This window comes from Girardinichthys multiradiatus, chromosome 3 (genome assembly GCF_021462225.1).
Source record: "Girardinichthys multiradiatus isolate DD_20200921_A chromosome 3, DD_fGirMul_XY1, whole genome shotgun sequence".
NCBI lineage: Eukaryota > Metazoa > Chordata > Actinopteri > Cyprinodontiformes > Goodeidae > Girardinichthys > Girardinichthys multiradiatus.
In genome coordinates, this window is record NC_061796.1 from 37107259 (window position 1) to 37128944 (window position 21686).

Consider the following 21686-nt stretch of genomic DNA (forward strand, 5'->3'; position numbering starts at 1 on the left):
ATCACTTTTTGTTTGGTTGTGCTGCATAGATGGAAAGCACCTCAATGTGAGATTTTAAAACGTAATGAAGTCCTAACAAATGATTAGTCTGTACCTTCCCAGATCAGAAAAACAAGGAGAGTGTAAAACATTTAACCTGAGTAAATACCTAATGTAAGTTTGAAATAATGTTTTTATTTATTTATTTATTAATGGAAAAAGAAAGCTAACCAATAACAAACCAACATAGCCATTTGTTAAAAAGTAATCGCCCCCTAACTTACTGAATGATTGTACCACCCTTGTCAGCAACAACTGCCAATAAGCCTTAATTGGCAAGCATAAGTGTGCTTAAGCTTAAGGTGGCCAGATCTTCTCCCTCAGGATTTGCTGGGAGAAGCAAAATTCATGGTTCAATTAATTAAAGAAAATCAGCCAGGTCTTAAAGCAGCACATCAGCCCCAAATCATTACACTTGTTGGTATGATGTTATTTTTCTAAAAGGTTTCAGGTTTTCTCCATTTGGCTTCTACTGTGTTTGTTGGAGTCGCACAGCCTTAGAAATAGTATAGTTTAATCTGCTTCATGTTTTCAGGCAATGATACCAGTTAAAATATGATTTTACAAGGGGGCGATTCATTTTTACATAGGGATAGGTTGGTTAGGATCACATTTTTAATAATATCCATTTTGTATTTATTATGGATACATTTATCAATCTAATATCGAAAAGGGTTCGATTATCAGTAAAATTTAAGTGTCATAAAAAACAAAAAATGAGGAAACCTGTTACAGATCAAATATTTTTCACAGCGTGTTTAAATAAAAACAATAGACTTTATATAACATAGATTTTATTTTGTTTGTTTTTTTCATTGCATGCAGAATCAGCCCAATATATTTCAGGCTTTGTTTTGTCACCTTCATTTAACTTATTAAGAAACATTTATTATTTTATGTCATGCCTGGGCTATAACAGTTGGAATGAAGGGCAAATGAGAAGATGAAGCAATAACTATCTTTTACTCACATTATGACCATAACCACTTTTGATCGAAAATCCAGCATTCAATAAAGGCTTAGCCTTGAAGAAAAAAAATATATATTTGCAAGGGGTTTCAGCATGTCAGAAAATGCTTGAGAAAATCACTGAATTGTCCATATTCTCACTATTACAATGATAAAATCCTTTAAAATTTAGTATATATTTTAGCAAATTAAAGGAAAGCTGCACAGTTAAACTGGAAACCCATGACCTGCAAGCCCTCAGGCAACACTGTACCGTAATTTCACTAGCAATCAAGGCAATAGTATTAAAGTTATTAAGGCTCCGAATTTCTAAAGTCAGGTTCTGCTGAGATATCAGCAGTGAGGGCTATACCAGAGTCAATTGAAGTCTGTGTGACCTCAGTTTGGATGGAGGAGAAGGAAGTTATAATGTGAAAATTCAGCTAAGAGCTAATCAAAGTGAAAAAAGCCCTGTCGATGTGTAATTGTGCAGAATTAATCCTTTGGAATAACTAAAGATTGACATAGAATAACTTTTCGTAGATGCTCACTAACGTGCTAAAAACCATTAAAAAAGTCAGGTTGTTTTATTTATTTACTTATTTATTCTTTTCTGCATTTGTCTCACTTCCTGACTGCTTGAAACCTTAAACATTAGACACAGAACTGAATAGCTAATAGCACTGGGGTGAAAGCATCAGTCTGTTTTTAGGAGCTTTTCATCACTGGCAGTGATGCAAAGCTGTCTGTTTCATCAAGAACAGACCGTATTTTTCTGTGTGGACCTAATAAGATACTAGAGTCTTTCAAAGGAATCCAAGCCTTTGATAACTAGAAAATATCCAGTATTTTTGAAAGTGACTCCAGTGAACCATTCATGCAGGTAGTGCTTCATCTCAAAAGTAGTGAGTTTTTGGTTGCATTGTTTGGTTTGATAAGCCTTGTTCTAATAGAAAACACACAATTCCTAAATATCTTGAAACCCACAAATATTATAAGGAAGGATAAAATATAAATGTACATCCTAATTTTATTTGAATGTTCAGCAAGATAAAAACAAAAAAAAACTTGATTGTAAAAAACTGTAATTTATTTGTCATTCCATATAAAGTCTTGTGAATAAATAAGGAAAACTCCACATTTATTCTGACTTAAAATGGTTAAATCTACACACAAGTGCTGAATAGAGTCAAAGGGGAAATCGTTATTCTCTTGAGATGCTGTGGAGCGAACTGAAACTTGTACATGCAAGAAATGCAACATATATCTCAAACATTAATGTGGGGAGTTTTGCGAACTTTCTTCCGACCAATATAAAAGACTACAAGATCTGTCTCATTGAGGTTATTTCAAAGGGGTTTAGATGTCCTAACTGTTTCATCAGCTTAAATACTTTTCAATCCTGTAGAGACTCACAATAAGAAACACAAAATGCGATTAGTGAAGTTACACAGTGGATGTTTATTTGTTTGGCGCTCAGACCCCAGAGGAAGACATGAATGCTGATAATGAATGAACTGAACGTCTTAGGATTAGAATTAGAATTGTCTTCCCCCGGATCTGGTACTGGTGATGGAGAGGAGGCCTGATGGTAATGGAACTGAGAATCCAATGGAGGCGATGGGGTGGAGGAGGGTCGAAGCTCGACTGACAGCTGAGAGATCCATGAATGGGAGACTTTAAATGTGGAGCCTTGAAGGACCATTGGCTGAGGATTATTGCAGACTTGAAGCTGATTGGTTGGCGTGGAGACGCACGGAGAAACCATTGGGTGAAGCTGGAGGAGGGTGAGTCTCCCAGATTGAATTTTCGTCTTCACTCCATTTTTTAAATATTTTTGTTTAATGAGTAAAACAAGGTTATTTTTTGTTTAGAATAATTAGTTCATTTAGATTTTTTTCATCAATAAAAAAAAATAAGATTAGGCATAAATATGTAAACCTTTCTTAGTAAACGTGGCAAGGGTGCAACACATGCCTCTTGGCACCCAACCACGGGAGGACTTGCCTAAAAAATCAGCATGACTCTTCAGCCAGCAATGTCTGTTCTTGGTCCTGCTTTCACTCTCCATGGCAACTGACTGTTATACAGGCAGACGGGTGGTGGTAGTCACACCAGTTTCATGAATGCTTTGGCCTTTAGCTTACATATAGCTGTGCAATACAAGTCACTTCAGTTTCTAGTTTGAACACATTTTATTTTGCCCTCCATAAAAAAGGTTCAGTCAGATCCAGCTCTTAACATCAAACAAAAATTCCAATATAGGTTTTACCACAGCAGTCAGCTAGAATACTGTATATTCAGGAATGTTGCAGGGTTGCATCTTCCCCAAGACGAAGAAGATAATTCAGCTATGGAAATGTGCAACACCACCAAATTCAACATGTAATGTTACTTTGTAGAGTTAGGCAGATCAAAGTCATCTTGATTCATTGCTCTCTCTCATGGGCCTTCACTGAAAGCACCAGTGAGATATCCTTAAACCTGTATTAGTCATCTTTAAGCTGCTATATTCCATCTCCTTGCTCTTTCCCCTCCAGAATCCCTGCGTCCTAAGTCAGTTCAGCCAGCTTTTGCGCTCGTCTCCTCAATAAGTTGTCTATACATTATTCAGGGAAATAGTACTAATATGCATCAAAAAACGAAAAATTACTCCTGCAATTCAAAATAAGGTAAATGTTTCGCTTTCACAAAAAAGGCTGCTGAAACGTGCTTGCAGCTTTTCTGAAAATAGGAAAAAAAACATTATAAGCAAAGTTTTATTTGAGTGTGTGTTTCACTGGGTCAGTGTAATTAGCAGTGTAGAGCAGTTTTAGTTCCTACTTTGCCTTTATATTGGCATCAGACTGCATTGCCTCTCATTTGTTCTTTGTTGGCCCAGTTTAATTGTAGACAGGATCCTTATACATTATTCTGTCTTTTCGCTCTCCTGCTGTTTTTAATCTATGAGATCTGAGATGCTGGCAAAACACTTATTTTTCAACATTGATAGTATATGTTTATTGCTTCATATACATTCTTATATATTTCCTAATTGTATGCATACTGTAAGCTACAGAGTGTGATTCATTTACATTTGACTCACCTCCAAGTGAAATGAGTGATTTATGTAAATAGAGAGCTGTGCTGGCCACTCTCTGTACAAAGTCAAGTCAAACTGCGAAAGCATAGTACCTTCTTAACAAACACTAAATGTCCAAGAGTGTTATTTTATGTGCACAGGGGAAAATTGCGTTTAATCACGATTTATATTTATATTCATGAAAAGCCTCTATTCCAGTCGTTATCAGGGTCAAAGATAGCAAAAAGAAAGAGCAAGTCACTAAGGCATTTCATAGGCAATGTCTCTATCAGGCTATTTCACCTACACTCAAATGGATAATTTAACATGATGGCACAGAGATAAAGCTCTGATACCAGCAGTGTGACTGATTTTCTATAAAAAGAGATTAAAGCTGGCAAAACACAGCAGATTCCTCATATTATAACACAGTGGTATAATGTCTCTGTACAAATGTGACAAATGAAATTCAGAAATAATTAAGGAAGTTAGATTATGCATAGGTTTCACCATTTTAACAAAGTACCACAGTGTATTGTTAATAAAAAAAGCATCACGTATCTGTAATTGTATCAATAGAATGGAAAGCACATTCAGTCTAGACAAGGCTTTCAAAAAATATTTACACTTCTTGAACTCTGTCACCTTAGTTCTGATTATAACCAAAAATATATTGTATGTGACAGACCAACACAAAGTAGTGCATAATTGTGCAAAAAAGAAAAGCATGACATGCATATGTGCTCATACCCCCTAAATAAAATCCACCTGTGTGTAATTTCACTTCAGTGTGAATACAGCTGTTCTGTGAAGGCATCAAAGGTTTGCTATAGAACACTAGTGAACAAACAGCATAGTATGGATCAAGGAGTACAGCAGACAAGTCAAGGATAAAGTGGTGAAATTTAAAGGAGGAACAGATTTTAAAACAATACTCCAAGCTTTGAAAATCACACAGAGCACTTTAAAATTCATAATTGGAAAATGGAGGAAATATGGGGCAAGCATGAACCTAAGACATGGCCCTCTACTTCCACTGACAGGTCAAGCACACAAAGAATGAACCAGATGCCTACAGCAAGTGGTAGTGCTGAAGCTCAGGGGGGAGAATTTGTCCACAGCGAGGGTATTAGTTATGCACTCCACAAATGTAATGATCAAAATAGGTGAATTGTTGAAAGATAGCCAGTAGAAGTACCTTTGTACCACAAGCTCTGTAGGATACAGAGCAAACATATGGAAGAAGGTGCTCTGGTCAGAGGATACGAAAATTTAATTTTTTTGGACTTCATGCAAAAACAATGTATGTAGTGCAAAACTAAAAAGACTCAACCCTCCATCCCCACCAGGTGCCTTGGTGGTAGCATGAAATAGAGCTCAATGAATTTATACGCAGTTTTCTGTAGCTGTGCATGTGTGTCTGTTCCTGTAGACAGTCACACAAACAATGTCATTAACACTGTAATGAAGGGATGTTCCTTCAATGAACAATCACTAGCCAGAAATATCTTGAATATATTGTACATATATGGAACAATAATAATTTATAACGGACTGGCATTTTTACCTACATTTCCCTATTTCATTTTGTTTTGCTCCTTTGTTGTAAAGAAATATGTTTTTATTTCTACAAACCAATTTCCATTCAAAAACATATTATGTACTTTCTGGAGGGATATTATTTTTCTGATGATGACATTGGCTATAATAATGTTCATCATACACCAGCCCTCCTATCAAGCCATTTCTCTAGTGCAGCCTCAACTGAGATGAATCTCTCACGCAGTGGGTCCACTGAGATGGGCATGGCATTGTCAGGCAGTCATTCACCCCCAAATGGGTTGATGATGCACAGCCATCGGCATCTAACGAATCGCTCCAGATTGAGGAGCTGAATATCATCCAGCGACGTCCCTGTCAAGGTCATCAAAAAGAAAACTTGTCTGGACATGTGCCATCAGTGAAAGCAAACTGGCAACAGCTCAAATGAGCAACAAGCTGAGGCAGTTCCCATTATGGCAAAGAAGCTTGGGGAGAGCTCCGGCTGCAAAAACTCTGTGCAGCAGTTTTGTAAATTATAGTCATGCCCTTTAGAATTTTACATATGTAAGACCTAAAACACTGAGAATCTAACATGTCTATCAATCTAGAATCTCAGTAGGTTAATTTAAATAAAATAAAAAGTTTCTCAGAATATTGTAAATGTTATGTAATGGCATACATAATAATGGGGAAGTCTGCTGACTTGGTCTCAGCAGACAGTCAATGACAACTTCCGCCATAGTAGTGGAAAAAAAAATCTATTGTTCCATGTATTATGATACAGACAAAAATGTTTTTGAATTGATTAACACATGTAAATCTTTGATTATCTTTTAATTTAATTTAATTTAAAATATAATTTTTATGGAACACAAAAGGTGAAACTCAGAAGCCTGTTAGTGCAGTACCTAGAAAGTTTATGGTGAACACATGGCAAAGTCAAATTTATTGTATCCTGCACCCCCTGCATCAAAGGGAAAATAACTTTGAAAAGACTGGTTGTACTGCCACTGTCGGTTAGAGGACTGTTGAGCTAGCAATGCAAAATCTTGCCCACCTGACTTGAAAAAGGTAAAGCTAATTACACAGTTCACATCAGCTTTTACCACAAAGGAGTTACAACCATCAAGAGTCATTGAAAAACATGGATTTTGCACTATGGAGCACTGTTTGAATATATCAAGGATATTACACTGAATGTTGATTCCAAACACTACCACAACATCAAACAGTTAAGGGGTCACAAGCAGTTAAGATAGCTTTTAACATGTGATGCATGGACAGCCATTGCCATGGAATCTTACGTCAGTGTAACCGGTATTTTCAGATGTATGTGTCAAGAGTGTTGTGTGCATCAAACGTGAGCAGTGAATGAGAGTTGCACCGGTCTGAAAAGTGTATGAATGAGTTCTAGCAGAATGTAGCAGAGGAAAAGCAGATTGCTAAGAAGGATTTAGTGTGAGTTACAGATGAAGTGAAAGATATTGGACTAATTATTTACCTCTGAATAAGGTGATACTTTTTTTTATTTGAGAGGCAGTGCCCATTCAAGAGTTTGGTCAGATTCTCAAGACTTAGACTACAATTGGAGTCAGCGCTTGAAGAGCCACCACACATTTAGGACAGGCATATTCCTTGTTTTAAGCCACTACTACACCAGAAAAAATGTCAAAAAGGCTCATATCAAAGCTAAGGACAAAAAAAAACAAAAAAAACTGGACTGTTGCTCAGTGGTCAAATGTTGTTTTCAGATCTTAGTAAATGTACCTTTTCATTCAGAAAGCGAGGTCCCAGAATCTAGAGAAACAATGGAGAGGCACATAATTGAAGTTGCCAGTATGAAGATTCCCCAGTCAGTGAAGACCTGGGAACCCATGGCATCTGATGGTGCTGGTCTATCATATTTTATGAAGTTCAAAGTCAGAGCAGCCGGGAAATGTGTTACTTGATGTTTTCCTAAGCTTATACGCTTTATGAAGATGCTAATTTTCCTGTTTAATGAACATGGTATCACTGTGCTTGGTTGACCACTGAACTCGCCTGAACTGGAGAAAATCCACAAATTAACTGGTAGAACCAATGAAATTCCACACAAAAAGGCTTACTACAATAGCGAACAACCATATAAAGATACAGAAGCAAAAAAATAAATATTAAGCTTTTGACTCCACCACCTCTAAACATGTTTTACCTTTCTCACAACAATATGTTTGCTTGTAGTTTTTAGATGTTGCATGACCCACATTCCTTTTGAGTTTTAGGTCATAAATGTTTAGACATTTTTTCTTTGCTTTCAGTGGTATAACCCATAACTCCGCGTTCCATCTCCATCAACGTTTACCTCTGTTCTGTTCTGTTCGATTCTGAAGTAAAGCATAATTATGGATTGGAAGGAAAATTGTACATGGTTTTCAAAATGATTTAGAAATAAATATCTGAAAGTGTGCTATGCATTTGCATTAACCCCCTTAAATACATACTTTGTATAATAACCTTGTGCTGCAAGTCTTCTGAGTTAGCTTTCTGCCACTTTTGAACCTCTAAAGAGAGTCTCTCTAAATTGCCATTAGGTGTGAATGAGTGTGTGCATGGTTGTTTGTTCTGTATGTCTCTGTGTTGCCCTGTGATGGATGGAGGGTACACCCTTTAGACTGCTAAAGATAGGCACCAGCTCACCCATGACCCACTATGGAAGAAGCAGTATAGAAGATGAATGAATGAATGTTTTGGAGGTGTGGGGGCGCTAAGCTAGAGTGTGGGCTGTATCGAAACCAGAAGAAGGGGCTTGTCCACCACTTTCCCTGATACTTTTGTTGATCTATTATTAAGAAGTATTATGTACTTGGTATTAAGAACTATTGTGTAACGGCGATGTATTGGCGACCTGTCAAGAGTGTATCCTCCCTCTCGCCCATAGACTGCTGGAGATAGGCACCAGCTCACCCACGACCCACTATGGAAGAAGCAGTATAGAAGATGAATGAATTAATGTTTTTTTTTTTTTTTTTTTTTATTAATGAACCTACAGCATTTTAGTCATTTTGGGTGTGAAAAGTGCTCTAAAAAATAAAGGTTGATAAAGCTAGTCTCAAGTCTTTTGCAGCCTCTGACAGGTTTCCTACCAGAATTACTTTAACCCCATCCACATTCCAATCAGCTCTGACTAACTTCCCTGTCCATGCTAAAGAAAAGAATCCCTACAGCATGATTCTAACACCACAGGTTTTCACAATGGGGATAGTGTTTTGAGGGTTATGTGTGCCATTAGCTATCTGTCACACAAAGCATTTTGCTTGTAGAAAGTTCAACATGAATGCCTTCTTTTGCTATCCATAGATATGAAATATTTGCACTTTTTCTTCGCCATCTTCTGCAAATCCCTAGTATATTTTTATTTCATTCAAGAAATTGTATTAAATGTTTGTACACAAAAAAATGGATGCGTGAATATATGATTTTTTTAGATTATCCATGTAAACTGAAAATTCTTATATAATCTTATCAAAATGAAAAATGGACATCACTCTAAATGTGTAAATGTACTGCAAGCTTCTGGTGAATCTGTAGTTTTTGGAATATAGTAAATTTTACTTCTGTTTAGGTTAAACATCTAATCAAAAGCTAATAATTTTGTCAACTATTCAATTGTATTTAATGTTTATTAAACCTGTTTTAATCATTATTGTTATCAACTCATTGTTCTTAAACGTCTGTAGCTGTCACATCTTACTAGCTTTCTTTCTATTCTAACCACATATTTTCTTGTTTTGCCCCAGTGCACCTGATCCTGCCAGCCCGACGTCTTTTCCCATCTCTCTCTTCATTTGGCTGGCTCCCATCTTTCCTCAGTCTGCTTCTTTCTCTTTTACATACTCCAGATGCGCTCCTGCTGGCCCCAGTCTGTCCAAGGGGATTAATTGATAGTGAGAGATAATAAATCTCCCCATTAGGCGAAAGGCCCCTGCCCATCGCTCATTATCCGCCCGCTGCTCCTCAATGCCGTGGCCTGTGGTTCCCTGGCTTTTTTAACATGCCCATCTGCCACTGCAATGCCAGCAAGGTTAATCTCTCCCTATCGCACTTGGATCCCTTACGTTCAGGCTCTGGCACATCCATGAATGAACACCGAATAAGGTGTGTTTAGCCTCTGTCCCTTAAATTTATAATTTTCTATCTTTGTATTTGAGAAACAAACCACAATACAGATGTTTCAAATGAAATCCTTACTTCAGTTTACCTTCAATGCAATTATTTTCTATGCATAACGAGGATAAACACATACAGTACATAGTCACTGGTAATGATAAACAGATATCTGAACATCTTGAAGCAGAAGCAACAGTGTTTCAAAGCTGCAAGATCAAATGGCACAAGGATAACTTTTGATTCCCATTTTGGATTTGCAATACATCATCCTCTATTTTTTTCTGTTTTACTCTTGTTCTCTTTTCAGTACAGTTTGATTTATTTATATAGCGCCAATTTAAAATAAATGTCTCCAGGCGCTTCAGATGACAACACTGACGATGGTTTCAGTATCGGGGCTTCAGTATTTGTAGGTAATGAAGCAGCATAATAACTTTAAAACAGTCCCTTCATGGTTTAGTGGGGTAAGTCTGGGGGAGCTGGGTTTCATTCCTGGTTGCGTCAGGAAGGGCATCCAGTGTAAAAACTCTGCTAAGTCTGTGTGCAAGTCGTACTGACTTGCTGTGGTGACACCTGTATAAGGGAGCAGACGAAAAGACTCCTTCTTGATAAGTTTAAGACACAAAAATTTGCTTAATACCTTAGATGGACTTCATGAGAGATAAATTACATATAAAATCAGCAAATCTTTGACAAAGTTTGCCATGTGTCAGAAACTGACTGGATATAGCAAAGAAGCTGTTCTTTGCTGTTGTATTTTATAGAATTGATATTTAGTTTTCTGATTCATAAAAACCTTAAGATGCCACAGATTGCAACCTTGATCAGGGCATTTTAAACTAATTGGTATGAGAGTACCTGAGTAAAATCAACTCTTGATAATGGGTATTTTTTTATTTTTTATATGGGCCTAGTGCATCAAAGCCTGGTGGGTGGCAGGAATCAAAAACAAAAGAAAAAATTAGTTATGCCCTGATTAAGTTCAAGGCAGTTCAAAATGTTTGCTGGTAGAGTACACCACTAAATTCAGCTTCTGATCAGTGGCAATTTTAGATATTGACAATTTGGCTCACTGCCTTATGGCCTTATGGCTGCATGAACATTTAAAATAAGCAACAAAAATTGTCAAACCCTTTATGACTTTCTCATTTGCAGGAAGACATGACTGTCAATAGGGAACTGTGTTATGCAAAGTATACTGTAAAAATGTTTATGCATATAACCTGGGGTGCAAATGACACTAAAGTTGCTATCCAACTATAACTGAATTGCAGTTTCATTTTTGATGTTTACTTAAAAGGCTATTTCACAACTTCTCAGGGAATCTGGACTGCATTTGATAATATTCAAAATCAAAATTATCTAGACTGATTAAACTTGAAATAGATAAATCAACAATGAACAGAGACTTTTCAAACACTGTTTAGGATTTATGAAACGTTTGAACTATACTGAAAAAAAAAGATTTTAATGCTGTTTTCGAAAAGCTTGGACAACACAATATACAGACACGTCAGACCACATCTTAATTATTCTACTATGATTATGTACTCATAAATAATGTAAAAAACATTTTTTGTTTGTTTTTCTGTTTTTCCACAGACACAACTTTGTTTTGGAGGTGTGGGGGCACTAAGCTAGATTGTGGGCTGTATCGAAACCAGAAGAAGGGGCTTGTTCACCACTTCCCCTGATACTTTTGTTGATCTATTATTAAGAAGTATTATGTACTTGGTAATAGAGACTGTTTTGGCTGCTGCAATTTCCTGTTCATCTGTGTAATATAATCTGCTCTGACAGTTGCTGGGGTAACAGCTGTAACTGCAATACTAGATTCATAAATACAAACACTTCACATTTACCGTATGACGACTATAATATTGGTAATTACCCTATTAAAGTTAGTTTTTTCAGTGCATAACAACAATCAATAGATGAACAGGTAGGTTGTACTTTTTTTATTTAAAACTTCATTTGACCCATACAGCAAACTGTACAATTAAAGTATTCACAGTGTTAAAAAGAAAATATTTCAGTAGGTTTTATATAGTACTTTGCTGATACCCTCCAGTGTAAGATGCTCTTTTTACACATATAGTTACAATGAAAACAAATACAACTGTCCCATTTTTTTTCAATTATTTTTCTAGATTTTCTTAGCAAAATCCTACAAAAAACTATATTCATAGAAAGTCTTAATGTTCACAAAGAAACCCTGGTTGGCACCAACATATTTCTTATATATTTGGGAGGATTTTTGCCAAATGATAAAAGCTTTAGGGCTAAAAAAAGCAAGTGAAAATAAAAAAAAAGCCTGAAAAATAAAAGCTTATATCACACACAGGTAACAGAACAGCGTTTATGTAGATTACATTTTCTGTTACTTTTTTCTCATGTTTCTTACAGTTTTGTGTAAAATGACATTATTCACATTAATTTATATTTTGTAACCAAATGGTCTAAACCATCAATTAGGACCCCTGTGGTAATCTCAACAAATTCTGATTGTGATAATACCCTCAGTTGTTGTCATACATTAGAAAAATGTTGTATAGTGAGTCTCAAGTATTTGAATCACCTGCAAGTGAAGTTACAGTACACATCAGTGTGACGGTACAATTTTATAACCACAGATCAGCAGCAATTATACCTCAGATCAGCTTGTTATTGGGAGTTTATATAGAATTAAGGTCTACTGACACAAAATACGTCCTCTAAACTCTTAGGGGAGCACAATATCTCCTCTTCATGTTCACCATATAGAAATATATTAGCCATCATAAAAGACCATTTACATACAATGTCTTATCTAGATAAAAAAATCCAATATATCATTTTATAATTAATTTCTATTAAATAAACAGAGTTTGGGGGCAGTGGATTTGGGAAAAAGTGGAGATGTGGGGTAAAGTGGCCTGATGAAAGAAATAGCATCTAGAACATATCTGTGAACAGAATGAATATATAACAGTATAAATTTAGTAAAATACATTTTCTCCTGCCAATCTTATCTACATACACTACTTAGCAGAAGAAAATTGATAAACATTTATACAACGAGTCTCTACCAAACCAATGCTAAGTTTTACAGATTAGAGTTTCCTTGAATCATAGATCGATATTTTTTGTTTTTTTGTCTCTGTGTATTGACAATGTAAAACCTCACAGAGGTTCAATGTTCTCTCTGCTTCAGCATAATAGTAGCGTACACACTCCTCTAATATGTTTAGTCTTGCAGAAGATACATACTTATAGGCATTACAGTCAACAAAAACACAGAACTTAGTGTCTGTCCTTTCTCTAACTAGCACGCTGTCTTTCATTGTGCTCCATTTTGGATTTAAACAGACCAATTATGTAGTCTGACATCAGCTTCGAAAGTCTTTCCTTTTACTTTTAAAATTAAGCATCTTGATGTGTTTTAATATTGCAATATATATATAGATATGTATATATATCTCTATATATCTATATATAGAGATATATATATACACAACTCTGTTGTCACAATCAACTACAGAGCAGTTCAGAATTTAGTTAATATAGCCTGATTATAAATGCAATTAAAATTAAAAACTTTACTATTCCCTTTGTATATTCACCTTATTCCCAGTATTGATTGTGGGTGCAACTTCCAGGAAGATAGCAGAAGTTGCAGTAAGGTTTGTGTTACTAGCAGGTCATATAACAAGTCTTATTTCTGATGCAACTGGTTTTCAATAAGTTAAATTTCTTCTTTGTTGTCTTTTTCCATTATCACACACTTCTTGGTAACTGTGACAGACATATGTTTAATTTATCTTGTTAAGTTGTTGTTAAGTTGTTTCTAGCCTTACCTCAAATTGGATGGGGCTGACCTGTTCCCTCAATAATGTTGTGTTGAACATGAACCCAAAGGGAAAGGGGAATGTTCCTGAGGAACAACTGAGGAACAAAGACAAAAGTGACAAAATAATCTACAGCTGCTCTCATCCCTTCCAATCTGGGTATACTGCCTTGTTGGAAAACATATTGTACTTGGGTGTAAATCTAGCTAAATGTAGGAGATTTTGTGAAACATTAGTTCAAGTTACATCTTTAAAGTGTGTGTGTTGCTTTTGATATGCTACTATTCTGAATGGTACATGTGTGTTTGGATCAAGGGTGTGGATCAGCTGAACACATGGTAATGAAATTTCCATGCTTTATGGGTGTCCCTAAGTGGCCATATATATGATCATTAGCCAAATTCTGGAGAAAGTACGTCAAGTCATCAGGTCACTTTCCAGAGTGTGTATGCTGTAGTGTCAAATGTGCAGTAAGTGGGTGCTGGAGCGCTATTTTCTTATGCCATTGTGTCCTGATTCGCAGTGTATTGATTTGAAATGATTAAGAAAAACCTGGTATGTTTGTTAATTTCATATGAAAACGATCATCTCATATAAACAGTCAATACTTTTTCAGTTCTATAGTCTGACTATATCCCTGACTATGTTCTCAAACAGAAACAGAAAAGCGCCACTTAAAATAGACACAAACACAATTAATGTACCTTCAAACGATTTAAAAGCATAGAGAATGCCATATTACAATGAAATATGATTTTATTTTCAGCTTTTGTATTATTGCATTGCTACTCGATGACCCTTTTCCCACCAGACACTAGCAGCCTGCTCTGGGTATTTCTTCTGACGATGATAATAACGACCCAGCTTGGTGATGTGTGGTTTTAAGGCTTTGACATGGCTCTATGTCCATTTTGAGGTACATAGGCCCTATGTCCATCAAAATAAAAAGGTGCTTTGTGACAGTGTAGGTAGAGCATGCCTCTCCCAATTTTTTACTCTCCCTACTTTTCTTTGTGGTAAAGAAGTAAGTAAAGGTCACTTGTGCCTCAACATCCATTAAAAAAAACACAACTAATTTTATTACTGTTTAAGTAATTGTAAGCTTCTGAATTTTTGAAAATGTTCATAGCCTCTCCTTCATAACACCTTCTTTTCTTTTTGTTTTCCCAAAGCTACAAAGATTATCCTCCTCGTCCGATGGTGTGGAAAATGTAAGAATTTGTCACCAGAAATGTAAGAAATTGGTACGCTCTACTATAAAATTTCTAACACCCGTGCACAGTGCATGCACAGTGTGTGCACACTGCGTGCATAGTCCCGCCGCTCACAGTATGCCCAACTCTGTGGGAGTCTTAAGGTGGATAAGCAAAAATTCTGATCTAATGTTCTCTGTCCAGAAAATGCTGGTCATGTTTTCTTGCCCATTGTTTGGCATATTTGTGAGTGCTGTTGAGGGAATGCCACTTGTACAGTAAAAGTGCTTTTAGTGAACAGTTTGACTAAAAAGCTTTACATAAGTACAGTGCATGTACCATTTAAATGGCCAATATTTCTATGAGCAACCTCTTGTTAACTGTACAAAACATTTAGTTTGTAATTTATAAGTTTGTAATTTTTTAAGCGTCCAAACTTCCAAAATGTTTAATTTGTGCAATAAAATTTAGAATCAGTCCCACATAGGATAGAGCATTTTAACCTGCAATTACAAAAAGGTTTCAATGTCATTTAAGGAAAAATGTCAAAGTAAACACAAGTCTTGCTCAAGAAGCCATCATGTTATGGAACATTGTGGGAGGTGAGTTTCTACCGGAGGGCATAAGTTTGTCAAGGATTTCAATGTAAATTTTAAAGTTGTTTGCTAAAAAATGATTAATATAATATTAGGCTTTTAAATTTAATCAAAACTGAGATGCCTGGTGAAGACTGGAGCAACATTCCAGAAAAGAAACCAAAAACAGTGTTCTTAGTGCAGTTTGGACAAGGTGACACTGAAACTGTGGCTCAAGAGGCTGCAAATGGATCAAATTGCTCCTATCTAGGCGTTGTACCTTTTAGATTATTGTGCCCACTGCAACATAACAGCCAGTAAAATAAATCACTCCAAAAGCACATTTTTTTCTGAAGAAAAATGCTGTTCAAGAACTGAAAGAGATCATTCAATATAATTTGGTTTTTGTGCTGACTTGTCATTTGATGAAAGGATGGGAGAACAATGGCATTAAAGGACTATGTTCCAAAAATGCCCCTCGGTTTACATTAGTATCGGTGGTTACATAATAAGGACATAATGCCAGGACTAGGCATGGGCCAGTTACTAGAATCAAGGAATACACCAAGTCAAAAAAAGTTACAGTTGAACCATTCAGTTTGTCCCTATTACCATTCCTACCATTTAATGTCCAGACAGTGCTGAAGTGACCAGTGTTTTTTTTTTTTCGTTTACTCTATAAAACACCGCCGCTCCTGAAATCTGTTTCTGGGCACGGCCAAAAGATGTTCCCTACTTGTTTTTCTTTCTTATAGGAAAGCTGCTTGGAAATATTATTGGTTTGAAAAAACATGGACAGACATTTTGTGTAAAATAAGAAGCACCGCTGATCACTCATGTTAAGGTAACTAGCTTCTAGCAGCATATATGTTCAGCAGCCAACTGCCAGCTGGCAACAAGTGCCAGTAGTCTGGATAATTAACCAGATATCAGATTGTGATACTTGTTTTACTCCGTAAAGAGAAGAATGGACAAAAGATGCATTAAATAAATCCAATAAATCACAACACTATGGCCATTTGCTTCATAATGTGTTGGCCCTTCTTTTGCTGCCAAAACATGCCTGAACAGTTGAGTAAAGGTAGATCTCTAAAGGTCTGCTATGGTAAGTGGTACCAAGATGTTAGCAGCAGATCACTTAGGTCCTGTAAGTTTAGCTTTAATGTCTTCATAGATCAGACTTGTTTGCCCCGCGCATCCCACGGATGCTCAATTAAAATGAGATCTGTGAAATTTGGAAGGCAATTTAACACACCTTTCTGAAGCATTTTTCTGCTTTGTGACATGTAACATTATCCTGAATAAGGCCAATGCTTAGATTACTGGTACATGCCAAATAAATATTGACGGCCTCTGCTGGCTTGCCTTACTGCTGTATTGCATTCTGGTGCCATGTGTTCATCAACGGGCCATCCATGTGACGTAAAAAAAACATGATTTATCGGACCATAACACCTTCTTCGACTATTCTGTAGTCCAGATCTGAGGGAGTGGACAGGCGTCAGCATGGGCACCCTAAGTGATCTGTAGTTATGCAATGCCTTACTCAACAATCCCTGATGCACTGTGTATTCCATATACTTTCTTTCAGAACCAGTATTAACGTCTTTACCATTTTGAACTACAGCACCTCATCTATTGCATTGGACGACACGGGCTAGTCTTTGCTCCCTATGTGCATCATTGAGCATTGACCGCCCTTGACTGCGTTCATTACTTTTTCTTCCTTGGGCAATTAAGATTGATTCTGAACAGGGCCAAGAGCTCCAGTTTTGCAGATGCTGTGGTCCATATTGTCTAGTCATTACAACTTGGCCCTTCTTATACAAACTCATACACAAAATAATACACTTACCCATTTCCCTGCTCGCAATACATCAACTTTGACAATGAAATATATATTTACTGTCAAATACATCCCACCCACTAACAGTTGCCATGATGAAGACATAATCAGTTTTCTTCCCTTTACCGGTCAATGGTCATAATGTTATGTCTTATTGGTGTACATAAGAAGCACATACAAATTAGTACCCAATTTCACAAGTGATAATCATAGTTTTTGTTTTAGTCTACAGACCAAAATCAAAACAAGTAAATAAATACTGTAGATCATCTTATTATCTAATAATCAATATATTATTTTAGTATAAAATGTACATGTTGCTATTTAGTTATTTAAGTAACATCAATAAGATAATATTATCAGTTTTAGTTTTAGATTTTTGTGTAAGTATTGTGATTCAGTGGTGTTTTTTTATTTTATTTAAGGTCATATCATTGGAACACAATGGCGACCCATCCCTAGCCATAACCAAAGAAATACAGTTAGATTTGGATGCATGTTACTGCAAATAAACCGGAGAACGATTCTTTCAAAGTCCCATTCAGCCCCTCCAATTTGATTTTTAATAAACACCTTCTTACCAAACCACGCTGGCCCTTACTGTTCTGAATATAATTCTGTTGAATGGTCTTTGGCAATCAACATGTTCTCTGATAACAATCAAATTATGTACAAATGAACTTAAAACAAAATGAACCTTTTATATAAAAAAAAAAAAAACATTTCAAACATTGTGTCAAGTCTATGTTAGAATCTTATATTTTTAATTTACAGCTGATGTGTCCGCAATCCACTCTGCATGTGTGAGTATGGTTGCTTTTAATGGTATCATTAGGTACACATCACAGCTACATCAGATGTAAATTTACTGCTTCACATCTTGCTGTAGGTTCTACCAGTCACAGTGGTGCCAACATTAAATGACACAGACACCCAGCTGAACCTGTACATATTTGAGGTAACACTTTCTGCTGCCAAAGGTCATTCAGGTTTGTGGAAATCAACAGGATTAACAGGAGAACTTGACATATAACCGTGATTTATAACAAAACTCCTTTGTCCTTCTGGAATTGTGTCAAAGTCATTTATTGCCATTTTTGAAAAAGCCTTTCTTCATTTAATGGGTATTTTTTTACATACATTTTTTAATCTTTTAAGTGACTCAGGATCCACTGATTATTGTGTGTTCTCTTGTGGTACATATGTAAACATCAGACTTGAACTGATTAATATTTGGGTGTACCGTTTCCTTTAGCGGGTCGTTTTTTTGGCCCCTCTCACAACCTTTCCAAGTATTTTTTTTGTAGTTTTGATTACAGTGGTGTCTGTCATACCTGCGTGGCTGATGCTGCCAATTTGAGTTGCCCATGTTTTGTTAGTGTTCCCATCTCACTGTGGTTAATGATATATCTGGTGATCCCGTCCATGCCATTGTCCCTGGGTTCCGGCACTGCCCCTGAAATGTTGCTCACGAGGTTCTTGCCCTGAGGGGAACACATTGTCATGGGAACACAGGAGTCATCCCAGTGCTGCAGCTCATATTGTCCTTTCCTGGGAGTCGTCGGTCGTTGTAGGCGTGCATGTTGATCACTGCATCCGTCTTCACCATGACTGGGGGTTGGGGCTTGTGCTTCACCCGTCTCTCGCAGGTGAACGACAGTCTGATCTCGTCCACCATGGCACTGCACAAAGACCTCTGGGCAAAAAGGGAGGATCCGGGGAGGGGCACACGGAGCAGAGGGGAAAGGGACGGGGGGTAAATGGCTTAGCTTTAAATTGTTCTGACAGCAGAGGGTGTCAACAGTCTAATGAGCAGAAAATGTATGTATGCATGTACAGCACTTATGTTGCCTTAATAGTGGTGCATGCATATGTGCCTGGCTGTCATTAATGTTACACTGCAACATCACCGCCGCATATGGTATGCACATAGCTCATTAATACTGCTGCGTCAGATATGCTGAACAAGTATAATACATGAGAATGCATGCAAACACTCAAATCGAGACTCAAAATGTGTGATTTATACCATAAAGGGCTGATGCTTCTCTGCTCTCTCCAATGACTAATAATGGATTAAATCTCTGTCTTCCAATTTGTAGTTATGCCAGTTAAAATGAGTAAATTTTGTGGTATGACCAAGTACTCCAAGGGATTAGTCAAAAAATGGCATGCAAATCCCTTTATAAAATATTTCAACCAAAAGCTTTGAATAGAGCACAACTTTGATGGTGTGCGGAAAAAGATTCATAACAAAATAGCTATGGTTGCTAGCTTCTGCAAAAGTCCAAGTGCATTTTCAGAAATGAAAACGTAATAAAGTTAATTTATTTTTGCAAGTTTTTTTAAATTTTGAATCCTAAACTTTTGTATCAGTTTTCAGTCTTCTTTGATAGGGGTCAGTCAGCATCCCTCATATTCGTTTTGACAAACAGGGATGGGGTATAATATGTAACACTGAATATTTAGTGTATAATGTTTAATTTTTTTGTAGTTGGGTTGTTAGATCTGTTTCCCTTGCATAAAGTACGTGCTGTGCTGTCAAAAACAGCTTTCTTTTGGCAACAATAAAGTATAGTTTAACGACCACTTTACTTTGAAAACATTGTTGGACACTATAATATTGTAAGGACATCTACATCACAGAGCCATCTTCAGGTGACCCCACAGATTTTCTCTCAGATTTAGTTCCAGACTCTGGCTAATTCATTCAGACTCTGTCTAGTTCATTCCAAAACTTTAATTTTCTACCTTTGAAGCCATTCATTTGTTTACTTTGATGTAAGCTTACTGTGATGAAAAGTAACATCCCTTTTCATCTTCAGTTTTCTAGCAGACACTGGAAGGTTTCAGGTTGAAACTGACTCATATTTGGAAATGTTTATGATTTAATCCACCTTGACAAAATCCCAGTTCCATCTGAAGAAAGGTAGCCCAAGAGCCCTACCTTTTGACCAGCATTCTAAGCCATAGTGTAAGAATCAATTAATGAAAACTCTTTGAATTCGTGATCTATGGAGACATATACCTGTTCACGTTCAGCGGTCTTCCTCAGCTTGTAGATAAATTCAGCAATTGCCACAAAGACAGACAGCACCAGGCCAGATGCCAGCACAATGAATATACCACCCAGGTTTTGGATCCCCATGGGGCCTGTCTCGCGACGCTCCTCATCCAAACAGCTGCTTCCACTCCACCACTTCTCCTTCAGAATGTAGAGAAGCCCGTCTTCCAAGATGCTGAGGATTGCTATGCTGATTTTGTCCCTGTATGGAGAGCCTGCAAGTAACATAAGGCCCATTTAACTTTGGATGGAACGCCAGCTGGAATCTGTGATAATAAGGTTCATAAACATGTTGTGGCACACGGTCTGACTAGTAGCTACATTTTTTTTTTTTTATGTTGGGTTGCTGCTGTATCTAAAAGCAATTCCTTGCCCTCATCTTTCAGGGAAAAAATGCATAACTTATGAAAAGGGCTTGAATTTTTCATAACACTATAGCTCTGGAATGTAGATTTGAGGCTAGTCTTAAGTCTTACCGAGGGGAGTGCCAATGCCGTAGCCTTTGCTGTCAATAATCCCTCCCACTTGTGTAAGGTTACAGTTTCTCCTAGTGATATAATCAATGGTGGTGGACTCTGTAATGAGTGCATAGTCAGACTTCAGCACCCTCTGAACCCCGTCTTCCACAGACTTCACCAGTGACGTTCTTGGCCTGCTGCTCATGAAGGCCCACATCTTCTCAAATGTAGAAACCTTTGATTTCTGAAAGGAAAATAAAAGTTATAAACAATTTACATCTGAACTATATTTTAACATCCTTCAATGCTGGAGGCAAAGAAAAAGTAACTGGAAAAGCACACAATGTTTTTATCACTATAAAGATTTTGAACTCAAACAAGACAACTTTTAAAATGAAATAGCCAAAGGTGCTTCAGGTGGGAAAACTGACAACCCTGAAATGGCTTGCTCTTCAGTAGCTGACATCACACCAATGGAGGTTTTATGAATGTAAAAAAAACTACACAGATGGTATATATGTAATTACGCTACAGCTCTTAGTGGTTTATTTAGTTAAAAACCAAATAAATTTAAATGATTACTCCTTCAGATCTCCATTATCACAGGATTAAAGGACGATGAAATGAAGCTTTACACACATTTATTCTCATAAATGTTACTGAAGCAGCAATAATAGAATGGCGTTCCATTAGTCTTGCATCAGTCTATGAGGTATTTCATGGAATTTTCTGTGAGGTCACATTTATGCCATGTCTAATCCAAGATAATTACTGTCTAATAACTATAAGCCATTTCAAATTGTGTGAGATGCTATTATAAGAACTCTACTCTATGTGTTAAATCCAGTAGCAGCCCAGTTCTAACTATCTTAGACCGGATATTTTAAATACGTTACTTTTTTAACAAACTATAACTCCCACTTTGGAAGAATGTGAGGTTTATATTATATTATTTTATTATTACATTATATTTTTATAAAAAAAAAA

At 36.7% G+C, this 21686-nt stretch overlaps 1 protein-coding gene across 1 annotated transcript in view; it reads right to left on the reverse strand.

Annotated features, from left to right (window-relative positions):
- Positions 1-11679: 11679 nt before the first annotated feature.
- grik3 (glutamate ionotropic receptor kainate type subunit 3) overlaps positions 11680-21686 on the reverse strand; it is a 94820-nt gene continuing 84813 nt past the window's right edge. The window contains exons 14-16 of the mRNA XM_047361820.1: positions 20718-20943; positions 20206-20456; positions 11680-18871 (exon numbers count right to left, since the gene is read on the reverse strand). Coding sequence (XP_047217776.1) covers positions 18506-18871; positions 20206-20456; positions 20718-20943 — 843 coding nt within the window. The 3' untranslated portion in view covers positions 11680-18505. The remainder of the gene's footprint in view (positions 18872-20205; positions 20457-20717; positions 20944-21686) is intronic.